General features: G+C 38.2%; 3 protein-coding genes across 7 annotated transcripts; 2 read left to right on the top strand and 1 right to left on the bottom strand.

The window, feature by feature from the left end:
• Nucleotides 1-17: 17 nt before the first annotated feature.
• LOC113119319 (fatty acid-binding protein, heart) lies at nucleotides 18-2,736 on the top strand. The gene is made up of 4 exons (XM_026288672.1): nucleotides 18-221; nucleotides 1,675-1,847; nucleotides 2,174-2,275; nucleotides 2,454-2,736. Exons 1-4 carry the CDS (start codon nucleotides 149-151, stop codon nucleotides 2,505-2,507), a joined length of 402 nt encoding a protein of 133 aa, XP_026144457.1. The 5' UTR covers nucleotides 18-148; the 3' UTR covers nucleotides 2,508-2,736.
• Nucleotides 2,737-2,990: 254 nt separating this feature from the next.
• Nucleotides 2,991-5,213, bottom strand: LOC113119318 (nucleolar protein of 40 kDa-like). Of its 4 annotated transcripts, none has more exons than XR_003294442.1 (9): nucleotides 5,124-5,213; nucleotides 4,986-5,013; nucleotides 4,737-4,876; nucleotides 4,589-4,646; nucleotides 4,396-4,496; nucleotides 4,123-4,214; nucleotides 3,919-4,000; nucleotides 3,470-3,597; nucleotides 2,991-3,290 (listed from the first exon to the last, which is right to left on the bottom strand). XR_003294442.1 is itself a non-coding variant. In XM_026288671.1 (7 exons), the coding sequence occupies exons 2-7, from the start codon at nucleotides 4,830-4,832 to the stop codon at nucleotides 3,547-3,549; spliced, it is 480 nt and encodes a 159-aa protein (XP_026144456.1). In that variant the 5' UTR covers nucleotides 4,833-4,876; nucleotides 4,986-5,211; the 3' UTR covers nucleotides 3,469-3,546. The 4 variants fall into 4 exon arrangements, 1 of the variants encoding a protein (XP_026144456.1); XR_003294444.1 differs by having other exon boundaries at nucleotides 4,737-4,816; XR_003294443.1 differs by having other exon boundaries at nucleotides 4,737-4,816; nucleotides 4,986-5,208.
• A 97-nt stretch (nucleotides 5,214-5,310) lies between these two features.
• On the top strand, nucleotides 5,311-11,497 carry LOC113119317 (U5 small nuclear ribonucleoprotein 40 kDa protein-like). 2 transcript variants are annotated; one of them, XM_026288668.1, is made up of 10 exons: nucleotides 5,311-5,564; nucleotides 6,378-6,507; nucleotides 6,613-6,706; nucleotides 6,852-7,017; nucleotides 7,917-8,039; nucleotides 8,131-8,251; nucleotides 8,566-8,648; nucleotides 8,895-8,956; nucleotides 9,039-9,142; nucleotides 9,291-9,531. In XM_026288668.1, exons 1-10 carry the CDS (start codon nucleotides 5,454-5,456, stop codon nucleotides 9,338-9,340), a joined length of 1,044 nt encoding a protein of 347 aa, XP_026144453.1. In that variant the 5' UTR covers nucleotides 5,311-5,453; the 3' UTR covers nucleotides 9,341-9,531. The 2 variants fall into 2 exon arrangements, with proteins under 2 accessions (XP_026144453.1, XP_026144454.1); XM_026288669.1 differs by lacking the exons at nucleotides 8,895-8,956; nucleotides 9,039-9,142; nucleotides 9,291-9,531 and adding exons at nucleotides 11,274-11,335; nucleotides 11,419-11,497.
• Nucleotides 11,498-12,028: the final 531 nt, after the last annotated feature.

The raw sequence follows: 12,028 nt of genomic DNA, 5'->3' as shown, positions 1-12,028 counted from the left end.
GTGATGACATCACAAACAGCAGTTATAAATCAGCCAGTAAGATTGTAGGAGCTCAGTGGTGCTGTCTTACCCTCCTCACTTACTCTCTCTCTTACTCTTTCTTTCTCGCTCTCTGTCTTTGCTCCTGTTCTTGCACTCAGCTCTAAACATGGCAGACGTTTTTGTTGGCACATGGAACTTAAAGGAGAGCAAGAATTTTGATGACTACATGAAAGCCCTCGGTGAGTAAGGAAGGGGTGAATGCTATGGATGTATGCGGTGTGTACTGCTTTACTGCTAAACATAGGGTGTGCCTTTTGATGCAAGTAAGCACAAGTAAATTGGGTGAGTGTTTCTGATTGTTTAAGAATGGGAAATGTGATCTGAGGAGCATTTATTTCACAGGTGCATGTGTGCTGCTATGTCTGTGTGTGGGTGTGTTTAAGACGGAGTGCATGTGGTCCAGGGAGGGTCTCTCCCTTGGTGAAGCTTTCACACACACACACACACACACACACACACACACACACACACACACACACACACAGACAGACAGACAGACAGACACACACATACACACACACAGAGATTTATGCTATAACCACGTGTGACTGTAGAGCAACTGCTGTTCTCTTGTATAAAATACAATGAGTCTTTTATTTTACCATCTAGTGACGATACTGAACCATCACATGAACAAGTGAATACTGCCTACAGAACTTGAACTATAGGCTATCCTGACCTTGATGTTTTGTTACACAAAACATATGGAAATGTCTCTGAGATGCTGGCCGGCCATTTATTGGCCAGTTGTATAGCATTTGTGATTTTAAAGTAGTGTTGAGTGACTTGTAGCTTAAGAGCGGAAGATGAAGGGGAAAAAATCAGCATGCAACTGTATGGAGATAGCAATCGAGGGAAGGAGGGAGACAAGTGTGGTTGAGACAAAGTGGGTTTTTTTCTTTTTTTCTTTTGACCAAGCAGTTTCAACTCCAATGAACCCTGATTTTTCGCTCTTTATCTGTGGTCAAAGAATAGTCTGCCCTGCTTGCATTTGCACACATACACCCTCACAGTATTTGCTGAACAAATCAATACTTAATCCTGTATTCTCCCAAAATTGCATGTGTGCTGATTTGACCATTTTGACCGTTCCAGAGTTTGGTTATTTGCAGACATGTGTTCATTCGTGACTAACCCTTGAATATAATATTATATATAATATATATATAATCTTTGTTTAATTATTACTATTCTGCCCTTAAGCTATGCAGATGATCTTTATTTATTTGCATTTTCTCTAATAAATTTTTACATTTAAAATGATTAGAAAATATATTTCATATTTAAATACTATTTAATAAAATCCTTCAGATTTTACATTTTTCTTTTTTTTTATAAAATTAAGAACCTTTTAATTATAAAAGTTTGTTTTCAGCTTATTTATAGAATACATGACCAACTTTTAAAAGTAACTTTTGGCTCTTAAAAATATATTTTTATTTTTTAATGAAGCCCCTCAGAAATGTTTCAAATGTGTAAAATGTAAATATTTGATAAATTATTTAATTTGCTTATTTTTCATTTTTAACTTTTTACAGTACACACCAAATTATCTTTGGTTCTTGATTTTTGTCTCTGCATGTGAATTGAAGAAATGCCTCTTCTAAAGTGTGTGTTATGTTTGTTTATCAGGCGTTGGCTTTGCCACGCGTCAGGTTGGCAGTATGACCAAACCTACGACCATCATCTCCATGGAGGGCGATGTCATCACACTTAAGACCGTCAGCACATTCAAAACCACAGAAATCAATTTCAAACTGGGAGAGGAATTTGACGAGACCACTGCAGATGACCGCAAAGTTAAGGTATTATGAGCACACATTAGTCCCACTTTCAGTAGTCCTGTGCTTTTGAGATTGCTAATGGCATGCAGAATTTCATGCCTGACACATTGGGAGTTGGGTGAAAGATGTTTAACACAATAGGGTTTTGTTGGTGGGATACAAGGGTTTCTTAGAAAGCCCAGTGGGAGATTGACCTATCCCGTGACATTCCTCGGGTCAATCATTAATTGTAGACATAGAAACGCCACTCATGCTCCCGGGTAGCTAGACAAAAAAATGAGAACGTTTTCCAAGTAAGAATTGTTTGTCTTATTACCTTTACTCTGTTGTTTCTGTTTGTCCATCAGTCCACTATAACTTTAGACGGAGGCAAAATGGTTCATGTTCAGAAATGGGATGGTAAAGAGACCACCCTGGTCCGAGAAGTCAAAGACAACAGCCTAACTCTGGTTAGTATTGTGTGCACTTACATTAAGTGCCTCTTTGGCTGGGAACAGAATTATAAGAACAGTCAGCAAAAGCAAAACATGTTCTGGTGCCCATTTAGTAATTACTTAGGCCAATATTTATGGGTGTTTGACTGAATTAATATATATCAACTGGCCAATCTCTCTCTTTCTTCAACAGACGTTGACACTTGGCGACGTCGTCTCCACACGACACTATATAAAGGCAGAATAAAGGAAAACCTCAGTCACAACCCGTCCTCATCAATGGTTATATACATTTCCAGTGGTTTTTCTGTGGTGTTCATCCATTTCATTTGCATTGTTCCTCAAACACTGAATAAAATTCCGACTTCATATCTCCAGATCTGTATTTGAGCTTGTATTCAGGGTGTGTGATATGCTTCTTCAGTCAGTGTTATGGCTTATGCCTTTAGTCAACAATAAATGACATTTGCTCCAAATCGACCTTGTGCAATTTATTGTGTCAACATTTCCATTAAGTGCTCCAGTGCTGTGCCATGTGTTTGTTAACAGGACTCAGTGTTACACACTGCTATATTTCCGTGAGGTCCTTCTAATTTAAGCATGTTCCAGTGTCTGCTGGGTGACGTGCATGTGTTCTAAATCAAGCAACTGGGTCTTGTGTGTTTCTGGGTGAAAGGCCATTCGGAGGTTGGGCAGTGAACCTTTTAACCTTCACACATGAATCCAGTCATTTTAAATGGTCAAACTTTTAATCATTAACAAAAAATACATTCCAAAAACGATCAGATAAATCTTGATATACATGCAAAAAAAAAAAAAAACTTTTCTTGCACAAGCTTGTACTTGCATATTGCAACTATTTTGCAAACCAAAAGAATCACTTTGTCTTATGTTTCTTGTGTTTTTTCTTCTTTTCTTAATGTGTGTGTGAATGCCGTGGCCGTTTGGTAACTTCGTCGCTGCTATCGGATGAAGAGCTGTCTCTTTTCTTCTCTTTCTTTCTCTTCTTGTCTTTCTTAGCCTTCTTTTCCTGTAGGAAAAATGCAAAGAGGCGTCATGAGCTTGCAAATGAAAGGCAGATCAAGACGTCAGCAATAGGGAAATATTGCAGAAGTTGGCAACAAATAAAACGAACGGGGTTACACAACTGCTTGCAGGCAGCATGTCATCTGGCGCATTAATTTTGCTGTCAAAGGGGGGTGTCTGTACCTTTTTACGTTTCTGTGGCTCTGATTGGGTTTGCTGACTGGTCTGTAGCGGCTGCTCCTCCTCTTCTTCTTCTGGCACTAAACTGTACTGCAGTCCAGGCTGGGAGAAGCAGTCTTTTGCAAAGTGACCTTACAATAAAAACAGACATTAAGGTCATTATTAATGACATAAAAACTGTCATAACAGGTGCTGAGGGATCAACAATACAATCTGCAGACAATGAACACAATATCTAAAACTGACACCCAATGTATCACAATTTCCACAAAAGTATTAAGCAACAAAACTGTTTTCAACATTAATAGTATTAAGAAATATTTCCTGAACACCGAATCAGCATATCAGAATGCTTTCTGAAGGATGATGTGGCACTGTGATGTTTGTAATAGGGACAAGGGTCTAATGTACACTGGAACTGGGTCAGATTGACATAACCTGGAGGATCATACCAGCGTGTATTTCAGCGTGATCTTCTGCGTGATCTTCTGCTCAGTATGATCTCTAAACTGTCTCCGGCGACGTTCGTCCTGTCTGTGGGAAGATTTATTTATGCACAATTTGGTATGGTTATGAATTACCTTAGTCAGGCTCCTATAAGTACAGGGTTTGGTTTTGCTCATTTGGTTGCACTAATGTACCATAAAACCACTTACTCTGCTATAACATTGTTGGGGTCTAGGTCCCGCCCAGTGCCTTGATTGACAGATTTCATAGAGAATGACAGTTTTACTTTATCATCTTTCATCTTAGAGTGGATGGAAATCAAAAAGCATGATTAAAATCCTGTATCGGAATAATAAGAATACCAAACCAATGTTTAATCAGTGCAAAAATTCCACTTTTAGTGTATGCAATGATAATATGTTGGTTACAGCATGGAACAACATTGTTATTGTTGTATTTGTGTACATGCAAATTGAATGTACCTCCCTGCCAATGACTTTTATCCACACTTGTTCCCCTACATCAACAATTTCAGCTGGGTTCTCCACCCGACAGGACGACATCTCACTCTTATGAACCAGACCTGATGATACAAACACAAATAAACATAAAAATGTGTGTGTATTCAACGCAATTTAAACAAGAACACACATCTTGATAACTCTCCAACTTTACCTTGTTTTTTGTATCCTGGAATCTTAACAAAAGCACCATAAGTTGTCACAGAAACTACCTAAATCAATAAGAAAACACGAGACTGAATAAATCAGTAAGATGATATTTATGTGATTTTATATTCTGCATATGGAGATTTAAATCTAACCTCTCCGTTCAGAATGCTGTACATTGGTGGCAGTTCATCCAAAGCAGCTGGCTCTCTCATCCGCTCCTCTGCCATCACACCTGCAGAGAGGTACATGTATGGTTTGTATCTGTGTGTAACCAGTTCTTTAACTGGTCAAGCTGGAACATAAAACAAATCCAGTCTGACCACTGAATCATACCCACATGCCATCATTAGTGTTCATGCAACTCATGCCTGATGAGAATGAGCTAAGATCAATCAACTTACCCGATGGGATCAGGTCTAGGACAGTTTACTGTAATTTGAAAACAATCTATAAGAGGACTACAATATATGCACGTGCTAAATTATCGCAGTTTCAGTGACAAAAAATATTATCCAATAAAAAAGGTAAAATGTACATACTGAGAGCCACGTTACTATTTAAGACGCTACAAAACATCTCAACGCAAAACGTAGGTACATTCAGAGCAGTGTACTGCACTCCCCTTGTTTGGATGAAGCATGAGTTACGTGAGTGCATTGTCTTCCGGTTCAGAGATTAAACCGTAGCCAATAAAGTCGCTTTGCTGTTGAGCCAACCAATCAGAAGTCTCCATTACCGGATGTGTTTTACTCGGCGAGTGTGTGTAGCTCGGTAGTGGTTGGACTCGAAAAACTCATTCATTTGAAAAGAAGATAATAGGTTAGTTCGTTTTTCTTTTATTGTCGCGATTTGAGTATTTTTCCACAGCGATGATCGAACCAAAGAAGCGTGTCGCAGAGATGGCAGTGGTTCCCGCGGGAGTGAAGAGGCCCCGGACCGAACTGGTGTCTGCGGCGCAGTCCCAGCAGCTCTCTGCGATGGTGAGACAGAGCGATCTAACCTAGATGGAAAAGACTAGCTGCTGCTCAAACTTTTGTATGCTAGCTATGCTGTATTGATGGGACTATGTTGTAGTGATTCATCCTACTGAATCGAATCTTTTGAATCAACTCACCAAGACGATTGGTTCAGTGAGTTTTTGTACAAGTTAGGTTGTCATGGAAGTAAAGCTGTATTATTATTCTTCAGTAAACACTATACATACCCCTTTGTTCTTGTTCAGATATCGAACATTATGCAATTATGTAAAAAAGATTATTAGAGAGAAAAACAACTACAAAAATAAATAAGTGCCTGGGCAATATTAATGCAATAATATGAATACAATCAGGTATGATAAATTAAAATCTTACAGATTTCTTGTTTAAAGAGTCTTTTATATTTTACAATAACCCTGAATGTTAGAGAATCAAGTCGTGTGATTGAGTCATTTAATCATTCTTTCAACCAATTCATTCAAAAACAGTCGTTCACAACCAAAACTTATTATATTCTTATTATATTTTATTATTACAATATGTGTTCATGCAAGTCTTCTATAAGTTCAAGCATTATACACACTTTCCCCACAAGTAAAAACAACAACAAAAAAAGACACTAATACTACAATAAATGCATGCATATGAACAAGAAGGATTCACTTGAAAGATTTGTTCAAAACTGATTTTAGATCATCTGGAGTCAAAGGTTACTGGGTGCACGATCAGGGGGGATTCATCATCCTTCAGTATTTATAACAGCACCTGCATAAACATTAATGTGTGTGTGTGTGTTTCTGTTTGTGTTAATGTCAGGGCCCCCCGCGCAGCTCCAGTCTGCAGGCTCCTATAATGCTGCTATCTGGTCATGAAGGTGAAGTTTACTGCTGCAAATTTCACCCCAATGGAGCCACGTTAGCCTCCTCTGGATATGACCGTCTCATCTGTGAGTCGCTTGACATTTATTATTTTGTCTTTTATGTATTCTTCTTTTTTTAATGTGTAGGTAGTATTGATTTGTTGGTTCTGTCCGATGTCTGTGTTCTTGTAGTGCTGTGGAATGTATATGGAGAGTGTGAGAACTATGCAACACTTAAAGGCCACAGTGGAGCTGTGATGGAGCTTCATTATAACACGGATGGCAGGTGTGTTTGCCTAAATTACAAAATTAAAAACCTCCTGTATCATTTACACTCATTTGAAACTTTTATACTGTAGTTGTTGTATATATTATTCTGGTATAAATGCATAATTCTATCACATACTACTAAGTGGGTTTGTGTCCTCCAGTCTGCTCTTTTCAGCCAGTACGGACAAGACGGTGTGCGTGTGGGACAGTGAGACAGGGGAGCGCGTGAAGCGTCTGAAAGGTCACACTTCCTTCGTGAACTCCTGTTTCCCGGCTCGCCGTGGACCACAGCTGGCCTGTACGGGCAGTGATGATGGAACTGTGAAGGTAAATTCAGCTCACCAAGTGTAAACTCTAAACTCTTTAGAAGTCTGTGACATGTCTTGACTGTATGAAACAAACAAAAAAATGCTATTACATTTTCAATCTGGTTTAAGGTTATATTGCAGCTGAAGCATTAGATATTGTGTTAAAATGCAACATGGCTATAAAATTAAAGTGATAGTTCACCCAAAAATGTATGCTTGTTGTTCCAAACCCAACAAAAGTTTGTAAAAGTCCTTGTAACCAAAATGTTCATGCTTCGAGAAGTAGAAATGATAACCCTTCTGAACAGAAATGATTGCTTTATAATGCAGAACTGATTTATTCTAGACTTCATTCATATAAACATTGATCAGATGTGTCATGGAGCTGTCTGAGGTTTTGTAAGAGGTTGAGTATGTTGATGGAAATTCAGCAATTATTCTGTATCCTTCCTGCATCCTTCCTTTGACCTAGATATAAGCTTAGATCTCTCAACAATTATGCCACCACCACCTTTCAATTACTACAGCTCGGTTTGCAGACGAAACAGGAAATCATCAGCACTTTCAGAGTCAGAATGCACTCCTAGAAATGTCGAGAAATGTTTGTGTGATGCTCATGACTTTGGTTCGTGTCCCAAACCCATTCCCATTTTTTGTCTCAAACCGCTCCTGTCCTATGAAAAGGCATATAGCTAATAAATCAAATACATTTTAATGTCTGGAATGGATTATGATAACAATGTTTGATAGTTACAGTGAGTCTTTAGGTTGCTGCTTATTCATTTTAATGTTGATTGGAATGTATAGCTAGACAGACATAACAGGAGAGAATTTGAAAGCCATTTGTGTGTCAGGCTAATAGTGTTCAAGATAGTCTAAATGCGTCTACAGTACTTCTTTGTTCATGTGTTATTGTAGCTGTGGGACATTAGGAAGAAGGCCTCGGTTCACACATTCCAGAACACGTATCAGGTTCTTAGTGTGACATTCAATGACACCAGTGACCAGATCATCTCAGGAGGCATCGACAATGACATAAAGGTTTGTGTGCAACAAATACTCTGCAGTTGATGGCTGGGCTCTTTTGCTTGTATGTATAGTTATTCCTGTATGTATGCGTTTCATGTTGCAGGTATGGGACCTCAGACAGAACAAGCTGATTTACAGTATGCAGGGTCATGGAGACTCTGTGACAGGTCTGAGTCTCAGTGTAGACGGGTCTTACCTACTGTCTAACTCAATGGATAACAGCGGTAAGCCTAAATGTGTGTTGTTGCATTTGTGTACACACACTACAGATCAAGTTTGGGTTTAGTATGATTTTTTCTTTCTTTCAGGATTCTTTGATAAAAGGTCAGCACAGAATGTATTTAAAATAAAATAAAAAATTTTAATCTTTGTCCCTTTTGATCAATGTAATGTGTTCCTGCTGAATTCAGTATTAATTTCCAAAAAAAAAAAAGAAATCTTGCAGACCCCAAACATTTGCATGGTAATGTATGTGTACCTGTTATTAATGTGTGCATAACTGCTACATCTGCTGATGTTTTATATTTGTCTGGAACAGTGCGTGTCTGGGATATCCGTCCATTTGCCCCAAAGGAGAGGTGTGTGAAGATCTTTCAGGGAAATGTCCATAACTTTGAGAAGGTAATCCTAGTTCACTCTATATAATTACAAATAAGATTCCCTGAGTTGTTTATAAAGAGGGAAATAAACAATTTCCATTGTGTTTGCTGTATAATGTTTTTTTTTAGTCTAGACTTTCAATCAGGGTGAATTATCAGTTCATTCGTTCAGTGAGCCTTACTGACGCTGAGCTGGAAGTTCACGGCAGAACCAAAGGTTTTGTATTAAAGAGTTTTTTTTTTTTTTTGATGGGGGGGGTGTTTTTAGAATCTTCTCAGATGCTCTTGGTCTCCTGATGGGAGTAAGATTGCAGCTGGCTCTGCTGACAGGTATGGGCATTTTTGTGTGGTTTATGCAGTGTTTGAACAGTATGATTATGTTTGAGGTTGATGCAGTGTGTTTGTGCTGTAGGTTTGTGTATATTTGGGACACGACGACCCGTAGGATCCTTTATAAGCTCCCAGGTCATGCTGGGTCTGTAAATGAGGTCGCTTTCCATCCAGATGAACCAATTGGTAAAAAAAAAATATATATATATATATATATATATATATATATATATATATATTGTAAACTATTATGCATATCTGGAATTGTAAAAGTAGCACATTCCTTCCATACTGTTTACCCATTTGTGACTCCATTATTATATGTCTCCCACAGTTCTCTCTGGATCCAGTGATAAACGCCTCTACATCGGAGAGATTCAATAACTGTGTGTTTGTGTGTGGGAATGCTGTTTATGTGACAGTGTCTGAATGTGAGAGTGAGAAGAGGATGGGTAGAGGGGGGCATGGTTTGGATTTTGTGCCATTAGTGTTTGATTTGAAAACAGTGATGAACAGTTGGTGGAAAATGTTGAACGTTGGCTTTTTTATGCTTTTAATAAACCTGTTTTTAAGTATGTGCACCGTCTTTGTGTAAGAAATATGTTATATGTGACTCTGGGCCACAAAACCAGTCTAAAGTAGCACAGGTATATTTGTAGCAATGGTCAAAAATACATTGTATGGGTCAGAATTATACATTTTTCTTTTATGCCCAAAATCATTAGGATATTAATTAAAGAATATGTTCCATGAAGAAATTTTGTACATTTCTTACCATAAATTTCAGAAATTAATTTTTGATTAGTAATATGCATTGCTAAGGACTTAATTTGGTAATCTTTAAAGGCAATTTTCTCAGTATTTTGATTATTTTCTTGCACCCCTCAGATTCCAGTTTTCAAATAGTTGTATCTCAGCCAAATATTGTCCTATCCTAACAAACCATACATCATTGCTTATTTATTCAGCTTTCAGATGCTGTATAAATCTCAATTTTGAAAAATTGACCCTTTTGACTGGTTTTGTGGTCCAGGGTCACATAACACTCACCTAAAGGGTTATTATGAACACCTGTTCAATTTCTCATTAATGCAATTATCTAATCAACCAATCACAAGGCAGTTGCTTCAATGCATTTAGGGGAGTGGTCCTGGTCAAGACAATCTCCTGAACTCAAAACTGAATGTCAGAATGGGAAAGAAAGGGGATTTAAGTTATTTTGAGCGTGGCATGGTTGTTGGTGCCAGACGGGCCGTTTTGAGTATTTCACAATCTGCTCAGTTACTGGGATTTTCACGGACAACCGTTTCTAGGGTTTACAAAGAATGGTGTGAAAAGGGAAAAACATCCAGTATGCGGCAGTCCTTTGGGTGAAAATGCCCTGTTGATGCTAGAAGTCAGAGGAGAATGGGCCGACTGAATCAAGCTGATAGAAGAGCAACTTTGACTGAAATAACCACTCGTTACAACCAAGGTATGCAGTAAAGCATTTGTGAAGCCACAACACGCACAACCTTGAGGCAGATGGGCTATAACAGCAGAAGACCCCACCGGGTACCACTCATCTCCACTACAAATAGGAAAAAGAGGCTACAATTTGCACAAGCTCACCAAATATGGACCGTTGAAGACTGGAAAAATGTTGCCTGGTCTGATGAGTCTTGATTTCTGTTGAGACTCAGATGGTAGAGTCAGAATTTGGCATAAACAGAATGAGAACATGGATCCATCATGCCTTGTTACCACTGTGCAGGCTGGTGGTGGTGGTGTAATGGTGTGGGGGATGTTTTCTTGGCACATTTTAGGCCCATTTGTGCCAATTGGGCTGAGTAAGTTTAAATGCCACGGCCTACATGAGCATTGATTCTGACCATGTCCATCCCTTTATGACCACCATGTACCCATCCTCTGATGGCTACTTCCAGCAGGATAATGCACCATGTCACAAAGCTCGAATCATTTCAAATTAGTTTCTTGACACATGACAATGAGTTCACTGACTGCACTAAAATGGCCCCCACAGTCACCAGATCTCAACCCAATAGAGCATCTTTGGGATGTGGTGAAACCGGACCTTCATGCCCTGGATGTGCATCCCACAAATCTCCAACTACAAGTTGAAATAAACAATTTACACTGTGTTTGCTGTATAGTGTTTTTTTTTTTTTTTTAAGGCTAGACTTTCAATCAGGGTGAATTATCAGTTCATTCGTTCAGTGGGCTTTACTGACGCTGAGCTGGAAGTTGAAGGCAGAACCAAAGGTTTTGTATTAAAGAGTTTTTATTTTTTTATTTTTTTTGGGGGGGGGGCTTTTAGAATCTTCTCAGATGGTCTTGGTCTCCTGATGGGAGTAAGATTGCAGCTGGTTCTGCTGACAGGTATGGGAGTTTTTTGTGTGGTTTATGCAGTGTTAGTACAGTATGATTATGTTTGAGGTTGATGCAGTGTGTTTGTGCTGTAGGTTTGTGTATATTTGGGACACAACTGCAAGATGCCATCGTATCAATATGGGCCAACATTTTTAAAGAATGCTTTCAGCACCTTGTTGAATCAATGACACATAAAATTAAGGCAGTTCTGAAGCCGAAAGGGAGTCAAACACCGTATTAGTATGTACAACCAGTGTATAACCAGTTGATGACTGAAAACAGAAAATACATGACATCCAGAATGATATAAGAAATAAAAACCACATGCACTTATATAATTCTTATATATAATAAGTGCATGATGTCAAGGTCAACAAAAACATATTCTTTTGTTTATTATTTTTGGACATGCTCAGTGTTATAATTTAGCTTCGCGACCTAAAATATTTCTTCCTCATGTTGACATTTATCTGTTTTAATTCCATTTTAGATAAAAACCCAGAAAACCTATTAGAATCTGAATGTGGACTGGGTTCCAATATGAACATTCATTACATATACTTCTAGATTACCTTTGAACTGTTACAATTTTTGAATATCTCCTTTTTAAAAAATAATATTGTACCATATTGATTTAAAAATGCAAAGAGAGATTTAATTTATATTAAATGAACAAATATAACATCACATACAGTAGATATA

Source organism: Carassius auratus, chromosome 19 (genome assembly GCF_003368295.1).
Source record: "Carassius auratus strain Wakin chromosome 19, ASM336829v1, whole genome shotgun sequence".
NCBI classification, from domain to species: Eukaryota; Metazoa; Chordata; class Actinopteri; order Cypriniformes; family Cyprinidae; genus Carassius; species Carassius auratus.
The sequence above is the reverse complement of the archived record's forward strand: the minus strand, read 5'-3'. Positions and strand labels throughout refer to the sequence as shown.